Source organism: Bos javanicus, chromosome 23, assembly GCF_032452875.1.
Source record: "Bos javanicus breed banteng chromosome 23, ARS-OSU_banteng_1.0, whole genome shotgun sequence".
In the NCBI taxonomy this organism is placed as follows: domain Eukaryota; kingdom Metazoa; phylum Chordata; class Mammalia; order Artiodactyla; family Bovidae; genus Bos; species Bos javanicus.
The window spans coordinates 27,744,664-27,759,653 of NC_083890.1; the positions used below are offsets into that span (position 1 = coordinate 27,744,664).

Sequence of the window (14,990 nt, forward strand, 5' to 3'; positions counted from 1 at the left end):
TCTACCTCCTTTCGAAGACAATGGGCTGCTTTTCTAGGTGCCTGATGTCCTCTGCCGACATTCAGAAGTTGTTTTGTGGAATTTACTTGGCGTTTAAATGTTCTTTTGATGAATTTGTGGGGGAGAAAGTGGTCTCCCCGTCCTATTCCTCCACCATCTTTTGTATTTTATTTTCAAAGTAAATGATTCAGTCTACTTTCTGATCAGATATAATGTTAACTTTGAACTTCCTTGTGGTCCAGTGGTTAAGACTCTGTGCTTCCACTGCAGGGGACATGGGTTCCATCCCTGGTTGGGGAAGTTCCACATGCAGCAGTGTGCCCCGCCCCCGGCAAAAAAAGAAAAAGATATAATATTAATTTGAAATCTTAGTTTGAGTAGTTCAACTTTCAGCTAATTATGGGCAATTCTGTGTGACAGAAGCTGTGTGTATACAGTGAAGCTTAGAGAATATCAACAAAAAGTGAATGCCAATCTTCAGTTCTTAAATTACAAACAAAAAGGGAGAAGGCAATGGCAACCCACTCCAGTACTCTTGCCTGGAAAATCCCATGGACGGAGGGGCCTGGTGGGCTGCAGTCCATGGGGTCGCTAGGAGTCGGACACGACTGAGCGACTTCACTTTCACTTTTCACTTTCATGCATTGGAGAAGGAAATGGCAACCCACTCCAGTGTTCTTGCCTGGAGAATCCCAGGGACGGGGAAGCCTGGTGGGCTGCCGTCTCTGAGGTCGCACAGAGTAGGACACGACTGACTCGACTTAGCTGCAGCAGCATAAATCACAAGTCTTGCTGTTCTTTTATGATAAATCAGCTCAATATAGAAAAATTGACACCTGGGTGTGGTTTCCGTGTGTGTATGGTTTTACCTCCTCTTTATAAATAGCAGGAAGCACAATTAATGAATTGTATACGCGTGTGTTTAGTTTTGTAAGAAACCGCCAAACTCTCTTCCAAAGTGACTGTATCGTTTTGCATTCCCATCAGCAATGAATGAGATTTCTTTAGTCTCCGTATTTTATTGGCATGTGGTGTTTCAGCATCTGCTTTTTGGCTGTCCAAATAGGTATGTTGTAGGACTCTTTTGTTGTTTTAATTTGCACTTTTCTGACCATCTTGCTTTCTTCTAAGGCGGCAGCGACCGAGGCTCAGAACAATCTTGAGCAATGAAGCTGTTAACCAGAGCCGGGTCCCTCTCGAGATTTTATTCCCTCAAAGTTGCTCCTAAAGTTAAAGCCACAGCAGCCCCTGCAGGAGTGCCTCCACGTCCTCAGGACCTTGAGTTTACCAGGTTACCAAATGGTTTAGTGATCGCTTCTCTCGAAAACCATGCTCCTGCATCAAGAATTGGTTTGTTCATTAAAGCAGGCAGCAGATATGAGAACTCCAACAATTTAGGAACTTCTCATTTGCTTCGTCTTGCATCCAGTTTGACTACAAAAGGAGCTTCATCTTTCAAGATAACCCGTGGAATTGAAGCAGTTGGTGGTAAATTAAGCGTGACTTCAACAAGGGAAAACATGGCCTATACTGTGGAATGCCTGTGGGATGATGTTGATATTCTAATGGAGTTCTTGCTCAATGTCACCACAGCACCAGAATTTCGACGCTGGGAGGTAGCTGCCCTTCAGCCTCAGCTAAGGATTGACAAAGCTGTGGCTTTTCAGAATCCACAGGCTCACGTCATTGAAAATTTGCATGCTGCCGCTTACAGAAATGCCTTGGCTAATTCCTTATATTGTCCTGATTATAGGATTGGAAAAGTGACACCAGTTGAGTTACATGACTATGTACAGAATCATTTTACAAGTGCAAGAATGGCTTTGATTGGACTTGGTGTGAGTCATCCTGTTCTAAAGCAAGTTGCTGAACAGTTTCTTAACATAAGGGGTGGCCTTGGTTTATCTGGTGCAAAAGCCAAGTACCATGGAGGTGAAATTCGAGAACAGAATGGAGACAGTCTCGTCCATGCCGCTCTTGTAGCACAGAGTGCAGCCATAGGAAGTGCAGAAGCAAACGTGTTCAGTGTTCTCCAGCACGTCCTCGGTGCTGGACCACATGTTAAGAGGGGCAGCAATGCCACCAGCTCTCTGTACCAGGCTGTTGCCAAGGGAGTTCACCAGCCATTTGATGTTTCTGCTTTTAATGCCAGTTACTCAGACTCTGGACTCTTTGGGTTCTACACTATCTCACAAGCTGCATCTGCTGGAGATGTTATCAAGGCTGCTTATAACCAAGTAAAAACAATTGCTCAAGGAAACCTTTCTAATCCAGGTGTCCAAGCTGCCAAGAACAAGCTGAAAGCTGGGTACCTGATGTCAGTGGAGTCTTCTGAGGGTTTCCTGGATGAAGTCGGGTCCCAGGCTCTAGCTGCTGGTTCATACACGCCGCCATCCACAGTCCTTCAGCAGATTGATGCAGTAGCTGACGCTGATGTCATAAATGCTGCAAAGAAGTTTGTTTCTGGCCGGAAGTCAATGGCAGCAAGTGGAAATTTGGGGCATACACCTTTCATTGATGAGTTGTAATACTGAATCCCATACTGCAGGAAAGAACTGAATGTTTTGTGAACCCAGAGCAGCAAATACATGAAAGTGAAAAGTCTCTAATGTAACATTTATCTTTTCTTCCAGTGAGATGAAATATAAAACATAAATATAGGTAATTGTTCCCAACTGACCTAAAGTCAATAAAGCATTCTATTAAAAAAATTGCACTTTTCTGATGACATATGGTGTGGAGCATCTTTTCATGTACTGTTCTGCCATCTGTATGTCTTCTTTCATAAAGTATCAGTTAAGGTCATTGGCCCATTTTTTAACCAAGTTTTTTCTTATTGTTGAACTTAAATTCTTTGTATATTTTGGATAACAGTGCTTTGTCAGTTATGTATTTTGTAGGTATTTTCTCCTAGTCTATGGTTTGTCTTTTCATTCTCTTAAAAATTGCTAGATTTAATATTTAAATGTATAATTTAAAAAATATAGTAGTACAGCAAAACTATTTATAAAATACCTCTTCGATAGAAACTGTAGTTAGAAAGTTTTCTCAGTTTATACCAAATCTGTAATTGGAAAAGTACTTTTATTTCATATGTGAATAAAAATTTGATAATATTTTTCTAGACTCATAGAGAACAGTGATAAATGTGCTCTTCATATAATTCAGATATTTGATAAATTTCCCAGTATAAGAAAATGTTACCCCTGAAGTAAGTTTCAATAGCATTATTTTTGTTGAAATAGGTTTTGTTCCAAAGGTAGTAATAACAACAAAGCTGAGAATTCCCTGGCTGTCCAGTGGTTAGCTATTTGAGGTCTCACTGCTGAGGGCCTGGGTTCAATCCCTGGTTGGGCAATTAAAATCCAACAAGCCACCTAGGCCAACTGAGATCACATTTACATACTATTTTGCTAGTCTACATGGGTACATTATTTCTAACTCACAAAAATTGTTTTTAAACAGTAGTGCATACATTATACTCCTTGGGCTTCCCAGGTGGCTCAGTAGTAAATAATCCACCTGCCAATGCAAGAGACACAGGAGACAGTTCAATGCCTGGGTCAGGAAGATCTCCTGGAGGAGGAAATGGCAACCCACTTCTTGCTGGGAAAATCCCATGGACAGAGAAGCCTGGTGGGCTACAGTCCATGGGATCACAAAGAACTGGACACAACTGAGTGACTGAGCAGACACACACATAAAGCCAGCTTTGCTTAAAAACCGCTAGTTTCAAAGATCAGTCTGATTTTGAAGATGAACCAAGATACATACCATATGATTCTAAAATCTATTTTAGCCATTTTATAAGATAGCCTTTGAGCTAGTTACTGGACTGTAGTATTTATTTTTAAAAAGGACACTGATGAAGGGCACCATCTGGTATAATAATAACTTTTACCTTACAGCTGATTGCCTCCCTCTCCTGTCAAAAACCTCTGGCCAAGAGTGCTCCCCTGTGAAGACTGAAAGGACCCTGTGACACTTCGTCAGCTGTTCCCTGACGGAAGCAGGCCCGTGTCCACCTTTAATTCTACCACATTAAGCAACTTGCAAACAGTTCTGAGATTAGAACATTTACCGGCGTACTTACACACTCACTGACATGAAGAGTCTGCTAGAACAGAGGAAAAGTCATAGGTGGGTAGGTAGGATGGTGGACACAGGAAGAGCTAAGCTGCTCTGTTCAACACCTGTGTATGTATCTGTGCTTTAACTAAATGAACTCAGGAGGCCAATAGCAATGGACTTGCTCAATTCACCTTCCAAATCAGAACAAGACTAAAAAGCTCAGGTGAGTTTTAAATGTGCATAGGTTCTGCTGGTGATGAGGAGCTTGTAAGCAGGCTCTACTTCTGCACAACAGGATGCAGGCACAGAGCCCACCAGTAGCCAGATGTCTACTGCTGCATAGATAACATGCCTCATGATTTCCTGTGGCTTCTTCACAACTTCCAGTAGCCTCATACCCCTTGGCATAGAGGTCAGAGGGGTGGGCCACACTTCCATGACAGCTGCTGGTGGTCTCCCTGCAATAGCTAAGAGGGACACTCTGATTTTTGGTTTCTTTGAACCAGGCTGTATTTTCCCAGTGAGAAGAGTTGTGAATGCAACAACAGGAGGACAGCTGTCTTGGAACATAATAGCCCAGCTAGCAGAACAGGGTTGGTTCCACCGTAGATCTTCTATATTTTCCAAATGCTGCGATCAACCTCATTTTCCACCTTCGCTCTGTAAACATATCCCCAAACCACTACAACAACTTCTGTGACCAAAACCTAAGAGTAGGATGACAACAAATGTGGCAGGTCTACAGTGGCTTTCCTGGATGGTGGCATAGCAGCCAATCAGCCCAGTAATGAAGAGCTGGGCTCCTACAGCTATGATCAGCACAGCAGGGAGGAGAGGGTAGACATCTTCAAAGAAGTGGTCGTAGTGGTTGTAAGGGATGAAAACATACGCTCCCACACCAGAAGATGAGGCTGAGAAACACCAGTGTGGTCTTGGAGTAGGTGATGCCACACTGGCCCTTCTCACGGGTGGGACACGCTCACTGATGAAGGTTGCAATGAAGGTTGACAGTGCCTCTCTGCTGGGAACTGCCCAGCCTGCATGGGAAGGCGGGGCCCTCCCCCGCCCACCCCTCCTCGTAGCTGCTCACCCCAAGCCCCAGCCAAAGGTTTGTTAACAATGATGGTTGGACTGAATTTTTAAAAAGTGATAGCAGACCCTTTGTTTCATTTTTCTAATGCTGCCTTGTCCACATGAAACTTTACATTTAAATCCATTAAAATAAAATAAAATAAAATTTAGAATTCAGTTCCTCCATTGAACTGGCCATATTTCAAATGCTCAAAAGTCCCATGTGGTCAGTAGCTATCATAATCAAAGTGTAGATCTAGAACATCTCTATCATTGCAGAAGCAATTTTTGGACAGCAGCAGACCAGTGGATTCTTCTTTCATAGGCAGAATCTTGAGTATAGTTACAGGATGATGACAATGCGGAGTTCCAATTCCAATTCATGAACTCTTTTCTGATGAGTGAGTGTCCATCTCCTGTGTGAGTAAAGGTTAATTATTCCAACTAGACAGAAATAGTTAATATTACTTTTAACAGTTTTACATTGTAAATTGCAACCAATAGAGAGGTATGTAAAATATATTTGGATTTACTTTAAGTGAAAAAAATTTTTTTGAGGTTTTTTTACATATCACATTAATTTACATACATTTATTTTCAGATGTACCACATGCTAAGTCACTTCAGTCGTGTCCGACAATGTGCAACCCCATAGACGGCAGCCCACCAGGCTCCCCTGTCCCTGGGATTCTCCAGGCAAGAACACTGGAGTGGGTTGCCATTTCCTTCTCTAATGCATGAAAGTGAAAAGTGAATGTGAAGTCGTTCAGTCGTGTCCGACTCCTAGCGACCCCATGGACTGCAGCCTACCAGGCTCCTCCATCCGTGGGATTTTCCAGGCAAGAGTACTGGAGTGGGGTGCCATTGCCTTCTCCCATGTACCACATAGTGATCCAAAATTTTTATAGAGTATAATCCATTTTGGAGAAGGAAATGGCAACCCACTCCTGTATTCTTGCCTGGGAAATCCCATGGGCAGAGGAGCCTGATGGACTGCAGGCCACAGGGTCACAAAAGAGTCAGACGTGACATAGCAAATAAACAACAACAACATACTTCATTTAAAGTTGTTACCAAGTACTGGTTAAATTTTCTTTGCTGCACAATACACCCTTGTAGCTTATTTATTTTATGCACAGTAGTTTGTACCTCTTATTGCCCTACCCTCACCTTACCCCTTCCCATTTCCCTCTCTCCAAACTACTAGGTTGTTTCTGTATCTGTGAGTCTGTTTCTGTTTTGTTACATTCGTTTGTTCATTTTATTTTTTAGATTTTACGTGTAAGTGATAACATACAGTATTTGTCTTTCTCTGACTTATTTCACTAAGCGTAATACCCTCCAGGTCCATCCATGCTGTTGTAAATGCAAAATTTCATCCTTTTTAATGGCAGAATAGAATTTCACTCAGCTTTGCAGAATATGCTTCCACATGTTAGGAACTTAGATTGCTTCTGTATCTTAGCAATTGTAAACAATGATGCTATGAACATTGGGATGCATGTATCTTTTTGAGTTAGTGCTTTCATTTTCTTTGATATATACCCAGGTGTGGAATTGCTGGGTCATATGGTAATTCTATTTTTAATTTCTTGAGGAAATTCCACTGCTGTTTTTCATAGTGGCTGTACCAATTTACATTCCCATCAACAGCATACAAGGTTCCTTCTCCACATCCTCACCAACATTTGTTATTTGTGCTGCTGCTGCTGCTGTCGCTTCAGTCGTGTCCGACTCTGTGCGACCCCATAGATGGCAGCCCACCAGGCTCCCCCATCTCTGGGACTCTCCAGGCAAGAACACTGGAGTGGGTTGCCATTTCCTTCTCCGTTTGTTATTTGTAGATGTTTTAAAAATACACCCATTATTTATTTATTTGTTCGTGCTATGTGGCATGCAGGATCCTAGTTCCCCAACTAGGGATAGAGCCCGTGTCCTGCCCCCCTCACACACTGGGAGGGCAGTCTTGACCACTAGACAGCCAGGGAAGTCCATATCTGTAGACTTTTTGGAGATAGTTATTTTGACAGATACGCAGTGATAGCTCATTGTGTTTTGATTTGCATTTCTCTGATGACTAGTGATGTTGAGCATGTGCTGTTGGCCATCTGTAAGTCTCCTTTGGAAAAATGTTTATGCAGGTTTTCTGACCATTTTTTTAAGTGGGTTGTTTGTTTCTTTGATATTGAATTGTATGAGTTATTTATATATTTTTTACGTTAACCCTTTATCAGTCATATCATTTGTAAATATTTTCTTCCATTCAGTAGGTTGTCTTTTTATTTTGTTGACAGTTTCATTTGCTCTACAAAAGCTTATGAGTTTTTGGTGTTCCCTGGTGGTCCAGTGGTTAGGACTCAGTGCTTTACTGCGTAGTCCCAGGTTTGATCCCTGGTCAGGGAACTAAGAGCCCACAAGCCACACAGCATGACTAAAAAAAAAAAAAAAAGGTTATGAGAGTTTAATTAGGTCCCACTTGGTTATTTTTGCTTTTGTTTTCTTTACCTTAAGAGACAGATCCAAGAAAATATTGCTACGATTTATGTCAGAACATGTTCTGCCTATGTTCTCTCCTAGGAGTTTTATGGTTTCAGGTTTTACATCATTTCAGTTCAGTTCAGTTGCTCAGTTGTGTCCAACTCTTTGCCACCCCATGGACTGCAGCACGCCAGGGTTCCCTGTCCATCACCAACTCCCGTAGCTTGCTCAAACTCATGTCCATCAAGTCGGTAATGCCATCCAACTATTTCGTCCTCTGTCATTCCCTTTTCCTCCTGCCTTCAATCTTTCCCAGCATCAGGGTCTTTTCCAAGGAGTCAGTTATTCGCATCAGGTGGCCAATTATTGGAGTTTCAGCTTCAGCATCAGTCCTTCCAATGAATATTTAGGCTGATGTCCTTTAGGATTGACTGGTTGTATCTCCTTGCAGTCCAAGGGACTGTCAAGACTCTTCTCCAACACCACAGTTCAAAAGCATCAACTGTTCGGCACTCAACTTTCTTTATCGTCCAACTCTCACATCCGTACATGACTACTGGAAAAACCATAGCTTTGACTAGAGGAACCTCTGTTGGCAAAGTAATGTCTCTGCTTTTTAATATGCTGTTTTGGTTGGTCATAGCTTTTCTTCCTAGGAGCAGGCTTCTTTTAATTTCATGGCTGGAGTCCCATCTGCCATGATTTTGGAGCCCAAGAAAATAAAGTCTGTCACTGTTTCCATTGTTGCCCCATCTATTTGCCATGAAGATGGGACCAGATGCCATGATCTTAGTTTTTTGAATGTTGAGTTTTAAGCCAGCTTCTTCACTCTCCTCTTTCATGTTCATCAAGACGCTCTTTAGTTCTTCTTCCCTTTCTTGCCATAAGGGTGGTGTCATCTGTGTATCTGAGGTTATTGATAGTTCTCCTGGCAGTCTTGATTCCAGCTTGTGCTTCATCCAGCCCAGCACTTCACATGATGTACCCTGCATCTTAGTTAAATAAGCAGGATGACAATATACAGCCTTGACGTACTCCTTTCTTAATTTGGAATCAGGCTGTTGTTCCATGTCCGGTTCTAACTGTTGCTTCTTGACCTGCATACAAATTTCTCAGGAGGCAGGTCAGGTGGTCTGGTATTCCCATCTCTTGAAGAATTTTCCACAGTTTGTTGTGATCTACACAGTCAAAGGTTTTGGTGTAATCAATAAAGCAGAAATAGATGTTTTTCCGGAGTTTTCTTGCTTTTTCTCTGATCCAACAGATGTTGGCAATTTGATCTCTGGTTCCTGTTTTTCCTAAATCCAGCTTGAACATCTGGAAGTTGATGGTTCACTTACTATTGAAGCCTGGTTTGGAGAATTTTGAGCATTACTTTCCTAGCATGTGAGATGAGTGCAATTGTGTGGTAGTTTGAACATTCTTTGGCATTACCCTTCTTTGGACTGGAATGAAATCTGATGTTTTCTAGTCCTGTGGCCACTGCTGAGTTTTCCAAATTTGCTGGCATATTGAGTGCAGCACTTTCACAGCATCATCTTTTAGGATTTGAAATAACTCAACTGAAATTCCATCACCTTCACTAGCTTTGTTTGTAGTGATGCGTCCTAAGGCCCACTTGACTTCACATTCCAGGATGTCTGGCTCTAGGTGAGTGATCACACCATTGTGGTTATCTGGGTCATGAAGATCTTTTTTGTATAGTTCTTCTGTGTGTTCTTGCCACCTCTTCTTAATATCTTTGGCCCATATAATTTCTGTCTTTTATTGTGCCCATCCTTGCATGAAATGTTCCCTTGGTATCTCTAATTTTCTTGAAGAGATCTCTAGTCTTTCCCATTTGCCGGAGCCAGCCGGCAAAGTCGATCAGGTCCCGAGAACGTGTACGGCGGGGCTAAGAAAGAAACTAAAGCAAGAGACTACAAAGATGGGGTCGAGAGGTTCAGACACGTCACCACGAAGGGACGCAGTCTGACACCAACTTTATTCAACATCTCATATTTATACAGAAAAGCGTGAGAAAGACAAAACAGTTGACATTTTTTCTTGGTTAGCCTATACATCTTACAAAGTCACAAGAAGTCTTGAGAGCATGGGAATGGCTCCCTGTTATTATTTCTTACACCAGATAACATTTCTCTGTGTGTGAGAAGTTTGCACAGAACTCCAGGTGCCTGCAGTAAATAAGCGCCTAATCTCTGGGGTGGCGGGACAGAGAGCTATGTTTGCAAGCAAACCCTCAAGGACTGAGGCAGCTCCCAGAGCTGTGTCCTTCAGACAAAGGACCCCGTTCTCACGGGCAGCTCCCCGCAACTCCCCCTTTCTTTTTATATAGGCGCACGCTTATGTTCCTTTAACCGCAGACCATTTCCATAGATGGAAGCCTTTATGATCCATAGATCATCAATCAGTTTTTTAATTAAACAAGGTGCAAGAAATAAAACAGTTTTATTAGTGTATATGGGAATGGACTGACCCTCCCAGCCCACAGGTTGGAGAAGGGGAGGGTCAGGAAAATAAGCCCAGTAAGCATTTGAATTTTCTTCAGAGTGTGCAGTGTTAATCTGATTTAAGATAATTAATAAGGTTATCAGGAAGCTTAAAGGCGATATCGGATCGCCCTGCACCACAACACGATTCTGTGCCTCTCGCATCAATGCCTGAAGTTGTTGCCGAGATGGTAATTCATCATGCTCTTGAATTGTCAATCTCCTCATCTGATTTGCTAGAGACTGTCTCCGCCGTGCGTACCAACCTTTCCGGCAGCCAGCGCGGCGCTTCGGCATCCTGTGGGAAAACACAAACATGCCCTCGTCCCCAGATTAGTACTGGATCTGGTCCATACCATTTTCTCACAAGTGGGTCTTTCCAAAAGACTTTAGGTCTTATTGTTTGTGCATCAAAGTTCCAAAATCGCTGTGCTGCTGAAAGGCCACTTATATCCAATTGTAAAAAATTTAGAACAAATAAAGCATGGTTTAGAGAGTTGGAGGGGGTATTGGGATACAATTCCCCCTTCTTTAGTTTTTGCAATTGATGTTTGAGAGTTTGATGTGCCCGTTCAATAATTCCTTGACCTTGAGGATTATAAGGGATACCTGTTTTATGTGAGATAGACAATTGCATACAAAATAATTGAAAATTTTTTCCAGTGTATCCTGGACCATTGTCTGTTTTTATGGTTTTAGGGGTTCCCATAACAGCAAAACATTTAATGCAATGAGCTATACAATGTTTGCTAGCTTCTCCGGATTGTAGAGAGGCATGTAAAAAGCCGGAGAAGGTGTCAATAGTAACATGAACAAATTTTTGTTTACCAAATTCAGGAATATGGGTAACATCCATTTGCCATATATCGTTTGGCAACAATCCTCGAGGATTAACTCCATAGTGGGGGACGCTAAAAAATTGAGGACATGTTTGACATTGCTTAACAATCTGTCTGGCAGCTTCTCGAGTAATGCCAAATTGAAGTCTTAAGCTATTGCTGTTTTGATGGTGTAAGCTGTGGGAAGTTTTTGCCATTTGTTCCAGTGAAGGAAATATCATACGTGTAGCTTCATTAGCCAAAGCATTGCCTCGTGCTAAAGGTCCAGGAAGTCCAGAGTGAGCACGAATATGACCAAAATAGCATTTATTAACTCTGGGGCAAATTAAATGTTGTATATCACGAAAAAGAGTTTGGATAGTAGAATTCAGGGTACCAATAAATGGAACAGTCTCAATAGTCTTTAAGGCTCTTATGATATATTGACCGTCAGAATATAAATTAAATGGAGCAGAAATTTGCAATAGAGCCTGAAAAACGGCAAATAGTTCTACTTCTTGAGCAGACTTATAATTAGTATGCCAGGTGGTAGTATTGTCCTGTATAATCAAACTAGCTATTCCATTAGAAGAGCCATCAGTAAATACAGTTAGGGCGTCGGCAAGGGGCTGAGAAACAATGATTTTTGGGAAGAGAAATTGGTGATAGTGAGCAAATTGCAAAATTTTATCTGAGGGATAATGATTATCAAGCCGTCCACTAAAACCAGCTAAGGCAATAACCCTTGTAATGTCGTGGCCAAAGTTATGCCTTGAACGTACGAAGGGCTGATATCGGCACAAATTCGTACATAATCGGATAAGCCTCCCTTTTTCCTGTAAGGTCTCAGGGCAGCTTGACAAGCCGAATTGGCATTTTCATAAGCAAGCTGTTTAGCCAACACTATTCCCGCCTGTTCATCTCCTATCATTTTACCAATTGTCTCAAGCAGGCGGGCAACAAAATCTTGATATGGTTTATCTGGCCCCTGGCGAATTTTAGATAAATCTTTAGTCTTTTTATCAGAATTTGGAAGCTTTTCCCACGCTTGTAGAGCCGCAGCACTAATCTGAGGGTAGGCTCCAGGTAAATAATTAAGTTGACTATTAGTGTCTCGATATTCTCCCTCTCCCACCATCATTTCATAAGTGGTGTTCAGTCCCTGTCGCCGATTGATATCAGCTGTGATCCCACATTGCTCAGCAAACTCAGATTTCCATAGTAAATAATCTCCTCCAGATAAACAAGCTCGAGCAACCTGTTTCCAATCATTAGGTGGCAGATTTTGATTTCCTAAAGTGTCTATAATAGCCTGAGTAAACGGCGCAGTCGGGCCATATTGTGCACAAGCCATTTTTAACTCTTTCAGTTGCTTAAAGGGCAGCGGCTCATAATACCTCTGCTGTTGAGCATTTTCAAACACTGGATAGATTCCTGAAAACCCGGGAATATGTTCTCCTTCTTCATTAGCTAGCTTAATTGCTTGTTGAAGAGGAGATAATAATATCTCACTTTTAATTTTTATGTTTTCACCAGGCAAAGAAGCAGGGATAGATATAAGCTCTCGCGGTTCTACGAAAGGTGGAGGTGGATCGAGTCCAGCAAGAACCGAGGGAGGATATGCTGGAGGCGCAGGCTGGCTGGAGTGGGAGTCTCCCTGTGCATCCTTTTTTACTGCTATAACAATCTTCTGAATTAAATTCTCCAGCTGTTCTTCAGAAAGCCCTGAATGCTTTAATTCCCCTTTTCCCGGGGGGGATTCCATGTTAACCATCATCTCCCAAGGCATATCCTCTCTATGGTACTGAGCCGCTTGTTCATTTAACTCTTTCTGTTCATCAGAGCTTAACACATCATCACTCCCTCCAGCCTTATAAGCTGTTCCCTCAGGCACAGCATAAAGAGGCTCAGGTGGAGGGGCAGAAGGCTCTGTAACTTCGGGTCCTGTGGAATCCCTGAGAGCCGTTTGAATTTTATGTCCCTCATGTTCAGGATCCAGGCAGTCTCTTATGAGAGTCCACAAAGAAAAAGCATCCACAGGAACACGATTGGGACCATGTAAGGAATAATATGTCTGCAATTGTTTTCCTACTTTTTTCCAAGTTTCCAGACTAACTGTTCCTTCCTCTGGAAACCAAGGACAAACCTCTTCAATAAAAAGTAAAAACTTTTCTAGCTGTAACTTATTTACATGAATTCCCCTACCTTTTAACATAGTTTTCAACATATGTACAAATAACTGGCGGCTATTGCCTTGTCCCATGATTTATTACTCTCGACAATCACCCTCCCTGCCCTTTACTTTTAATTACTTAGGAATTCCTCTTTACTTACCTCAATCTTGGCGGGCAGCGGCCGTCGTCGCACTCCGATTCTCGTGTCCCTGTTCGGGCGCCACCTGCCGGAGCCAGCCGGCAAAGTCGATCAGGTCCCGAGAACGTGCACGGCGGGGCTAAGAAAGAAACTAAAGCAAGAGACTACAAAGATGGGGTCGAGAGGTTCAGACACGTCATCACGAAGGGACGCAGTCTGACACCAACTTTATTCAACATCTCATATTTATACAGAAAAGCGTGAGAAAGACAAAACAGTTGACATTTTTTCTTGGTTAGCCTATACATCTTACAAACAGTCACAAGAAGTCTTGAGAGCATGGGAATGGCTCCCTGTTATTATTTCTTACACCAGATAACATTTCTCTGTGTGTGAGAAGTTTGCACAGAACTCCAGGTGCCTGCAGTAAATAAGCGCCTAATCTCTGGGGTGGCGGGACAGAGAGCTATGTTTGCAAGCAAACACTCAAGGACTGAGGCAGCTCCCAGAGCTGTGTCCTTCAGACAAAGGACCCCGTTCTCACGGGCAGCTCCCCGCACCCATTCTATTGTTTTCCTCTATTTCTTTGCATTGATTAATGAGGAAAGCTTCCTTATCACTCCATGCCATTCTTTGGAACTCTGCATTCAAATGGGTATACCTTCCCTTTTTTCCTTTGGCTTTAGCTTCTCTTCTTTTCTCAGCTATTTGTAGGCCTCCTCAGACAACCATTTTGCCTTTTTGCATTTCATTTTCTTGGGGATGGTCTTAATCACTGCCTCCTGTACAATGTCATGAACCTCAGTCCATAGTTCTTCAGGCACTCTGTCTATCTGATCTAATTCCTTGAAGCTACTTGTCACCTGCACTGTATAATCATAAGGGATTTGATTTAGGTCATACCTGAATGGTCTAGTGGTTTTCCCTACTTTCTTCAATTTAAGTCTGAATTTGGCAATAAGAAATTCATGATCTGAGCCACAGTCAGCTCCTGGCCTTGTTTTTGCTGACTGTATAGAGCCTCTTCATCTTTGGCTGCAAAGAATATAATCAATCTGATCTCGGTATTGACCATCTGGTGATGTCCATGTGTAGTATTTTTCTTGTGTTGTTGGCAAAGGGTGTTTGCTATGACCAGCACATTCTCTTGGCAAAACACTATTAGCCTTTGCCCTGCTTCATTCTGTACTCTAAGGCCAAATTTGCCTGTTACAGATATCTCTTGACTTCCTACTTTTGCGTTCCAGTCCCCTGTGATGAAAAGGACATCTTTTTTTTGGGTGTTAGTTCTAGAAGGTCTTGTAGGTCTTCATAGAACCATTCAACTTCAGCTTCTTCAGCGTTACTGGTTGGGGCATAGACTTGGATTACTGTGATAGTGAATGGTTTGCCTTGCAAATGAACAGAGGTCATTCTGTCATTTTTGAGATTGCACCCACATACTGCATTTCAGACTCTTTTGTTGACTGCGAGGGCTACTCCATTTCTTCTAAGGGATTCTTGTCCACAATAATAGATATAATGGTAATCTGAGTTAAATTTGCCCATTCCAGTCCATTTTAGTTCGCTGATTCCTAAAATGTCAATATTCACTCTTGCCATCTTCTGTTTGACCAGTTCTAATTCATGGACCTAACATTCCAGGTTCCTATGCAGTATTGCTCTTTACAGCATCGGACTTTACTTCCATCACCAGATGCATCCACAACTGGGCGTTGTGTTCACTTTGGCTCCGTCTCTTCATTCTTTC

General features: G+C 42.3%; 1 protein-coding gene, 1 long non-coding RNA gene and 1 pseudogene across 2 annotated transcripts; 1 reads left to right on the forward strand and 2 right to left on the reverse strand.

The window, feature by feature from the left end:
* Nucleotides 1-825: 825 nt before the first annotated feature.
* On the forward strand, nt 826-2,654 carry LOC133236489 (cytochrome b-c1 complex subunit 2, mitochondrial-like). The gene has a single exon (XM_061398540.1). The coding sequence runs from the start codon at nt 1,167-1,169 to the stop codon at nt 2,526-2,528; it is 1,362 nt and encodes a 453-aa protein (XP_061254524.1). The 5' UTR covers nt 826-1,166; the 3' UTR covers nt 2,529-2,654.
* Nucleotides 2,655-2,765: 111 nt separating this feature from the next.
* LOC133235976 (tetraspanin-3-like) lies at nt 2,766-6,327 on the reverse strand (annotated as a pseudogene).
* A 3,221-nt stretch (nt 6,328-9,548) lies between these two features.
* On the reverse strand, nt 9,549-13,900 carry LOC133236482 (uncharacterized). Its single transcript, XR_009732905.1, has 2 exons — nt 13,262-13,900; nt 9,549-10,407 (listed from the first exon to the last, which is right to left on the reverse strand). It is a non-coding gene; the product is annotated as an uncharacterized LOC133236482 (long non-coding RNA).
* Between the last annotated feature and the right edge of the window lie 1,090 nt (nt 13,901-14,990).